The sequence below is a fragment of the Acinonyx jubatus genome, chromosome D1, assembly GCF_027475565.1.
Source record: "Acinonyx jubatus isolate Ajub_Pintada_27869175 chromosome D1, VMU_Ajub_asm_v1.0, whole genome shotgun sequence".
Classification (NCBI taxonomy): domain Eukaryota; kingdom Metazoa; phylum Chordata; class Mammalia; order Carnivora; family Felidae; genus Acinonyx; species Acinonyx jubatus.
This window is the reverse complement of record NC_069390.1, coordinates 19023137-19032296: the sequence shown is the minus strand read 5'-3', so window position 1 is coordinate 19032296 and position 9160 is coordinate 19023137. Positions and strand designations below refer to the sequence as shown.

The window sequence follows — 9160 nt, the reverse complement described above, 5'->3', positions numbered from 1 at the left end:
TTATGTCAGTTGCTGTGGTAGGTCCTGGAGGCACATGTGTGTGTTCTTCAAAATCACAACCAAACCCTTAGTGGGTATTTGTTGCTCTCTCCTTTCCTCTACCCGGCCTTCCTCTGCCAAGTTTATTTCTACTTAACCTTAGATCCCAGCTCAAAAGTCACTTCCTTAGACCTTTCTGGGCAGTCTTCTCTTCCCATGAAAATTAGGTCCTCCCTTTATCCTCTTTCCTTAAGCCCTATTCTTTTCTTCTTTGTACTCATTAAAATTTTTATCATATAATCAATTGGAAATGTACTTAATGTCTGCCTCTCCAGCTATTTTCATTTATTCGTCATTCATTCACTCCATGGGTATTTATTGCATACCTACCAAGTGTCAGTTACTCTTAGATGCACATCTTAGGTGAACATACAGTGGTGAACAAGAAAAGGTTATTGTCTTCATGATCTTACGTTACTGGGAAGATGGACAAAACCCAAGTAATCAAACACTTTGAAAGCATTAAGTGTTATAAGGAAAATAAATTAGGGTAAAAAGATAAGTAGTGATGGGGCAAAGGAGAGGAGGCTATTTGGTCTATTCATGTAGGTCCATCAGAGAAAACCACTTTAAGTGGGAGATCGTGTGAACAGAAGCCCAAATAATATAAAGAAGTGAGCTTTAGGAGATAGAGGGTAAGAGGTTCTGGGAAGAGAACAGGAAATAGAACTGCTCTGAGACTGCAGTGAACTTGACTTATTTGAGGAAATGCAAGAGGTGTGGCTGGAATCAAGTGAACACAGGAGAGCGTGATCGATGCTGCTGGAGAGGTGAGGGCAGAGAAACGAGTCTTGGAGGATTTTGTTTTTAATCTGATTTATAAAGTCATTGAAGGGATTTGAGCAGAAGAAATGATATCTAATCTACTGGGGGAAAAAACCCATTCAAGTTGCACAGAGAACAAACCCCACGACAGATTCAGGGAGACCAGTTAGGAGGAGGCTATTCCCATATTCCAGGCAAGAAATGCTTGTCGTTTGGATTAGGTGGTTAGTAGCAGAAGTGGGGAGTAGTGATCAGTCAAGATATATTTTGGAGATAGTGTGAACAAGACTTGTTGAAGAATTGAAGATGGGAATGAAATGCAAAGAAAAAAAATCTAGGTTGACCCCTAGGTTTTACACCTTAGGAAGCCAGTAAATAGTGGTGCCTTTAACAGATTGGAAGAAAAGACGAGGTGTGTGTGTGTGTGTGTGTGTGTGTGTGTGTGTGTGTGATGGGGATGGATTCCGCTTTGAACACGTTTCCCTTGAGATGTTTATTTAAAAAAATTTTTTTTCAATGTTTATTTTTGAGAGAGAGAGAGAGAGAGAGAGAGAGAGAGAGAGAGAGAAAGAGACAGAGAGTGGGCAGGGGAGGGGCGGAGAGAGAGAGACACAGAATCCGAAGCAGGCTTCAGGCTCTCAGCTGTCAGCACAGAGCCCAACACAGGGCTTGAACCCACAAACTGTGAGATCATGACCTGAGCTGAAGTTGGATGCTTAACCAACTGAGCCAACCAGGCGCCCCTGAGGTGTCTATTTTTATTTTACATCTGAATGAAGATGTTGAGTAGGCAGGTAGGGATTACATGTTTATATACACCTCTGAGCAGAAGTTGAGCCTGCCTAGATACATTAGGAATTCATCAACTTACAGTTGATATTTAAAACCAAGGGATGGGATAAAATCATGTAGGGAGACTGCAGAGAGAAATAAAGAGACCTGGGGTCTGAGCCCAAGGGCACTGCATCATATAGAGGCATGATGAGGGGCCACTTAAGGATTCTGGGAGGGATCAGCTGTTGAGGATAACAGTGGTTACCCATTGTTGAATGGTAGAGCAGGATGAGGACTAACAATTGACCATTTGCTCACTATTGTATATCCAGTACCTAGCTCAGTTTCCGGTACATAAGGACATAATATTTGTTGAATGAATGAATCTTCACTTCCATTTATTTGACACATCCTAGAGTGTCTCTAGGATCCAGGCACTGTTCTACATTCTATGGATTCACAACATCGTGTTCGCAATAATTTTAAGTTCTAGTGGGGGTCATAGACAGACATACAAATGCATCAAAAATACACATTGTCAGTTTATTTTTTTAAGATTTTAAAATAATCTCTATACCCAACGTGGGGCTCAAACTTACAACCCTGAGATCAAGAGTCACACACTCTCATGGCGCGCCCGGGGGCTCAGCCGGTGAAGCATCCGACTTTAGCTCAGGTTGTGATCTCATGGTTTGTGAGTTCCAGCCCGGTGTCGGGCTCTGTGCTGACTGACAGCTAGGAACCTGGAGCCTGCTTTGGATTCCGCGTCTCCCTCTCTCTCTGCCCCTCCCCCACGCTCACTGTCTCTCAAAAATAAATAAACATAAAAAAAAAAGAGTCACACGCTCTTCCTACTGAGCCAGCCATGTGCCTCTGTATTATTAGTTTATACCTCTCTTTCCCTCCTAATGCCCTATTCTATTTTTTAATACAAAATTTTTAAGTTTATTTATTTTGATAGAAGGAGAGAGAATCCAGCGTGGAGCCCAAGGTGGGGCTGGACTCAGGGCTCCACCTCACAGACTGTGAGATCATGACTCGAGTTGAAACCTACTGATCTGCCCAGGTGCCCCCCTTCTGCCCTATTCTAAGGAGCATGAATATTTGGAGGGCCCTTAGCAGATGAGCCATGATGAATCAGGATATATACATTTGCGGCTATATGGCACATGAAGACTTTGGCAAAAGGGAGAGGCTGAGGGGGAGGAATGGTGGGATTTCACTGAATTGGACAGGCAGCCTCAGCCAAAGATATCAAATTCAATTAATATAAAATGTGCCTGCTCAAATCCCTTGGCTGAATTCAGTTGACGGTTTATAAAAAACAGTAGCAGCCTTAAGGTTATACTTTTATAAGAGAGTAGAAAAAGAGTGGGAGGGTGTGGTTGGGCAGGGAGAGAGAAGGCTCTTAAACTAAATATTAGAAAATTATGATCTTTGCTTCAAGTTAACCGTTGACCGTCAGAATTATTATCCTTAAATTCCTGCCTTTTTTTTTTTTTTAAAAAAAAGAAAATCTCCAGTCTTGAATCAGCAGTCTCTACTGGTTAGGAAAAATTTTAGGTGTCTGACATGAACTCAAATCCATGCCAGAAAAAGAAACAACTCTTGATGGGGCGATGAGAGTTGCATTACACAATTTCTTTATTGTATTACACAATTTCTTATACTTAACTTTGCTGAGGTAGTTTTCTTATCTCTACTAGGACCGCACACTTTTGTGTCCCCTCGCACCCATCTCTCCTCACAGAAAATGTAAATTAAAAAGAGAATAAAAGAAAAATCTCTATTGTCCTTTACGGTCCAGTTAAACAAGGAGTCCCTTCCCCAAACTACTTATTCATCAAGCTGTGTTCCTCCATTTTTCATTCATCTTACAGCTCTTCTGCCACTGTGCATTATAGTTGTTTGAGTCCATGTAGTTATTTTGCTTCGAACTCCAAGACCTTGGGAACTGTGCTGTTTAATGCTCAGGGCGTAAGGGAGCATTTAGAAGGTCCACAGTAAGTGCCTGTAACCTGAGGGAAGATGCGCTGGGTGGAAGGCATAGAAACGGGAGATGCAAGCCTTTATTCGGAAAAGTTTATGGGAACAATAACGGCACATTTAACAATGAAAAAGAAGTGTTTAATAAAGAGGTTAAAATAAAACCATGACTCCACGCCCACTTCTTACTACCACCTTTCCATTCACTCGTGGCTTTTCAGACCCCATTCCCTCCTAAATCCCGAGCTCAAACGAGGCTGTCTCACTGGCCAATCGGAGCGCTGTCTTCCGTAGTCGTGAGGACTGCTGCAGCCAATGAGAGACCTGGGCGAATTGGTGGGGTGAGACACGCCGCCCTCTGGCGGAATCCTGGGGGCGTGGTGGCGCGCTGGGCGGGGCTGAAGCTTGATTGGCAGAACGATCAGCAGTCTTAGAACGGAAACTCGGCCGGGGGCACGCCAGGGGGGACATGGGCGGGGTAGCGAAACTGGAATCAGCCAATGGCTGACGCACTAAGCACAGAAGGAACGCTAGACCACCAATGGCGGCACGGATATGGCGCCGTGGGCGGGGTTTAGGCCGAAAGAGGCGCAGGAGCAGCGCCTGTTAGTGTCGTCCTCACCGTCACGGGCAGGCGCTTCTTCCTGGATTCATTCATTCGTTTTTTTCATTCACGAAGGTAGTAAGGCCTAGTTGAAAGCCATGGAGAGCGCTCTTCCTGCCGCTGGCTTCCTGTACTGGGTGGGCGCAGGCACCGTGGCCTACCTGGCCCTGCGCATCTCGTGCTCGCTCTTCACGGCCCTTCGGGTCTGGGGTTTGAGTCACGAGGTAGGGGTCGGACCCGGGCTCGGAGAATGGGCAGGTGAGTGCAGTCCAGCGCCGCCGGCCCCTTCGCCTCTGCGGCGGCTCGCGCTGCTCCGGGCCGGGGCCTGGCGGGTGGTGACCAGCGCCGGGCCTTCCCCTTTCCAGGTCCCCTGTCCTTCCTGAAGCTCCTGCGTCCCGCGTACCCCCCTGACCCCATTAGTAAGCTACTGGCTTGCCTAGACTTTTAGAGGTTTTAAATACTTAAAACGTTGTTGGCCCAGCTCAGCGAAATCTGAAGTGCCACTTGGTGGGTGCGGGAGGAATCTGGCCGGAACTGCCAGGGGCTTGTGTCCTTTAAGCCATTCCTGGTTCATGGCCGGGAGTCAGTCACCTTGCTGCCTCCCCAGTCACGGTGTACGCACCTTCGTTAGCCCCTAGTGAGTGTTTTTAAAGTAAAGTTTTTCGCTTTACCTGAATAATGGCCCCGTGCTGACGATGAAAGCATTTTGTTGACTTTTTTGGGGGGAGGGTGGACGAGAAGGACATAGAATTTCAGAAGTCTTTCTGCTTTTTGGAACCTTACCTCTCTCTAGTTACTTGGATTCGGCCTATTTCGTATCATTTGCAATTAAAAAAAAAATTCTCCTTAAACTTTTCTGGAGTCTTAATGTGTAACATAAGTATTGCTTCTGCAAAACGGTAACTTGCTCTCTAGCAATCAGAAATACTTTTTGCAGAAGAACATTTGTAGCAAAAAGTATTCCCACTAAGAGCTAAGCACATGGATCTAGTTCCATTCAGTTAGAGGATTTTAAAAATGAAAGAGAAAGGTCGGATTGGAGAAGTTGGGAAAATTACCTGCAGGGAAGTTGTGCACTGGCTTTTTTTCTATATTTTTTGTTTCTGTATTTTTCATTTCTTTGGGCTTAAACTTAAAAAAATTTTTTTTTTAAATTTATTTTAGAAAAAGAGAGCACGAGCGGGGAGGGGCAGAGGGAGGGAGAGAGAATCTTAAGCAGGCCACACACCCAGCGCTGAGCCTGACTCTGACTCTGATCCTACCTCTGAGCCACGACTCTGGGATCAGGACCTGAGCCGACATGAAGAGTCTGACCCTCAGCCAAGTCAGCGGCGCCTCTGGGTTTTGTTTGTTTTTTTTTTTAAACCAAGTAGTGTGCTATGGTTCTCTGTAATGATTTATTCTGCTGGTTTATGATTGAATGATCACTTGACCGAGCATTTTATTGAATTTTGGGATAGTTAGGGGTTTGCCTTCAGACTAGGCTCATGTAAGGTAGACAAATAATGTAACAACATAGTCTTTATTCATTCAAAAACATTTAAACATAAGATGTAAGAAATTAACCTTTTGGGACAGCCACATAAACAGAACACATCTCAAGTAGGAATGGATTTGTATGAGTTCTGTCCATGATGTGAAGCAGCTATTCACATTATAGTACTTATTTTTAAAAAATCACTTGGTGTTTTTTGATATTCCTTGAAAAACAAGTGAAGTGCTCAAGTTGATTATAATAAAGTTTATGATTTTGCAATTGACTTGCCCAATTTCTTGATTGTTGTTTGGAAAACTTGCTTGTGAACTTTTGAAATAGTTACACAAGATTCCAATGCATTAGGAAATTCTATATCAAGATGAAGTTTTGTGATTTGTAAGCAAAGAGTAATGTTAATAATTTTTTTTAACTAAAATTGACCCTGGTGTCTAATAATTCTAATGATCAAAGTCATCTATATATGAGTTTATAGTAAAAGTATTGAAAAGATTTGGTTCCAGAGGAAGGATATTTGATAAATTGAAGGAAATGTTTAAAAGATTTAGAAGTGAAATTTGAACCAGAACACTGGGATATAACTGAAAGGATCATAGTGTCTAAGTGACACTTTGTTGAGTTCAGTCTACCTTGGATTGTTAGAAAAATCTCTTTTTCAAGTACTTATGCAGAAGAAATGATCAAATTATTATTTGTAGCATTACATGTATGTTGTGGCCTGGATCTTAAAATATTTCCTTTACCTCTCCAAATTCAGGGAATCTTTGAGAAACAAAATTAAGAGTAGCTCATCTTAAACAGGTTATTTGTATCAGTTGGAGGGATGAACTGCAATAATTTGACAAAGAAAGCAGCAGAGATGATACTTGAATAATTAGGGTTAAACAGATTAAAATTAGATAATTTTTTCAACCAAAGTTAGGATTTTGGAATTAATTTTTGTGCGTAAATAGTACTAATAAGTTTTTCCTCTATAAAATGGGTATCTTAATCCTGTGCAGCCTTCTTTGAATAAGTGGTGTTAGCAGGCCGTATTATGGAGGCATTATCTACTTTCTGGTACTAACATTTAACATCTTCCTCTCCATAACCTATTAAATATTTTAAGTATTATGTAGTAATGTGCACTGAGTTGATAATATGTTTTTATTCTTGTTATTCTTAAGTCCCTTCGTGTGAGTATGTTTAATTTCTCAGATTTTAGAATCTGAAGGGGAGGGAGTGTGGGTCCCAATTTTTTTTTTTTTTTTTGGTCTTTTCCTATAGTAACTGGTGCATTGATCACATAGCTTTTCTAAATTTAAAAACAAAAGTTTAGGGGCGCCTGGGTGGCGCAGTTGGTTAAGCGTCCGACTTCAGCCAGGTCACGATCTCGCCGTCCGGGAGTTCGAGCCCCGCGTCAGGCTCTGGGCTGATGGCTCAGAGCCTGGAGCCTGTTTCCGATTCTGTGTCTCCCTCTCTCTCTGCCCCACCCCCGTTCATGCTCTGTCTCTCTCTGTCCCAAAAATAAATAAACGTTGAAAAAAAAAATTTTAAAAAAAATAAAACCAAAAAAAACCCCACAAAAGCTTGGAAAAATGAATACATCGTATGTATAGCATGGCAACTATAGTTAATAATACTTTACTGGAAATCTGAAAGTTGCCAACAGATTAAATCTTGAAAGTTCTCACAGCAAGGGGTGCCTGGCTGGCTCAGTCGATAGAGCATGTGACTCTTGATCTTGGGGTCATGAGTTCAAGCCCCCATGTTGGGCATAGAGCTTACTTAAAAAAAAAAAAGTTGTCACCACAAGAAAAAAATTCTGTAACTATTATGGTGATGGATGTTACCTAGACTTATTGTGGTGATCATTTCACAATATATACAACTGTCGAATCATGATTTGTATACTTGAAACTAATATAATGTTGTATGTCATTATATCTCAACAAGAAATAAACAAACCCTGAAAGTTTGTAAAAACTCGAAAGCAGGTATTCTTTGCAATTAGTAAAAATATTTCAGATCACATATTCCTAGTTGGGGTCTTAAGACCATCCATTACTTGGCCCACACTCTAATCTATCTCCTTTGTGAGTTAGGTCATCTCTTTTCCCTGCTTCTTTTCCAGTACCATTTCCACCCGAGTTAGGAATTGTGCTGATTTCACTAGGACCGGCAAAGAGGGTTTTGCCAATATTGCCTGTCATTGTTATGCGATACTTGTATCTCTTAGGAGAACAAAGAACTCCTGTGAAAGTGGAGCTTTAGTTGTTGGAAGGTCACTGTTGCAAATAATCAGAAGAAGATTGCTAACAAAAGTGGTCAGTTTGTACCAAATAAAGGAGAGAACAGTCGTTGCTGTGGAGAAATAAAGAATGTAATCTGTAGGCTTTGGTTTAAGCATAGATAAATTTTGCATTTATTTAAGCAGTTTCCATCATACAATTCATCTAAAATGATTGATATTGAAATAAAGTGGAGGTGATAGATGGAAAGGCAAGGTAAGTATACTTCTAAAGCCAAGATACTTCATAACTTTCAACCCACGACCACACTCTGAGCTCTTGTGTTTAGTTTTTAATGGAGAGGATATTGCTGCAAGCAGCAAAGAATAAAGGATCCACTGGGGCGCCTGGGTGGCTCAGTGGGTTAAGCGGCCGACATCAGCTCAGGTCATGATCTCCTGGTTTGAGAGTTTGAGCCCTGCATCAGGCTCTGTGCTGACAGCTCGGAGCCTGGAGCCTGCTTCGGAATCTGTGTCTCCCTCCTTCTCTCCTCCTCCCCTGCTTACACTCTCTCTTTCTCTCTCAAAAATAAACAAACATTAGAAGAAAAAAAAAAAAAGAATAAAGGATCCACTAACCAGTTAGATTTAAAAAATAACTTCATTGAGATATAATTCATACCATACAAGTTACCCATTTAAAGTGTATAGTTCAATATTTTTATTATATTCACAGGTTGTGAATATAACCATTATAATTTAAGATTGGAATGTTTTCATCCTCCTTAAAAGAAAACCTATACCTGTTAGCTATCACCCCCCAACCCTCACCCCTTCAAGCCCTAGTCAACCACTAATCTACTTTCTGTCTATATGCATTTACTTATTCTGGATATTTCATATAAATGGGATCCTACAATATGAAGTATTTTGTAACTGCCTTTCATTTAGCACAGTGTTTTCAAGGTTCACCCATGTTGTGGCATATTTCAGTGCTTCGTTTCTTATCATTGCTGAATATTCCATTCTGTGGAGTGAGTTTAGATTTTGCAAAGGGTTTTTACCTCTGCATTTTGCTGTCTGCACATCTATATTAGCAGATCCCTGAGATTTTGCAGCTTTGGATGCTGATGGAACTCCATTTGGCACTGTAATATTCCAGGGTTTTCCTAATTTAGTGGACAGTGAAGACTTAGAAAGGTTATCGGTTGGTGGGGTTCTTTTGTAGAAAAGCCATTCATCAAAACTGACTTTGTTTAGCCAAGCTCCAAGAATCAAAGGATTCTGA

General features: G+C 41.6%; 1 protein-coding gene across 2 annotated transcripts in view; it reads left to right on the top strand.

The window, feature by feature from the left end:
* Window positions 1–4125: 4125 nt before the first annotated feature.
* The window catches only part of HSD17B12 (hydroxysteroid 17-beta dehydrogenase 12), a 165109-nt gene continuing 160074 nt past the window's right edge, over window positions 4126–9160 (top strand). Inside the window, exon 1 of one of the 2 annotated variants that reach the window (XM_053203279.1) lies at window positions 4126–4426. In XM_053203279.1, the coding sequence (XP_053059254.1) occupies window positions 4267–4426 (160 nt within the window). In that variant the 5' untranslated portion in view covers window positions 4126–4266. The remainder of the gene's footprint in view (window positions 4427–9160) is intronic. The other variant, XM_015075703.3, reaches the window with a different exon arrangement.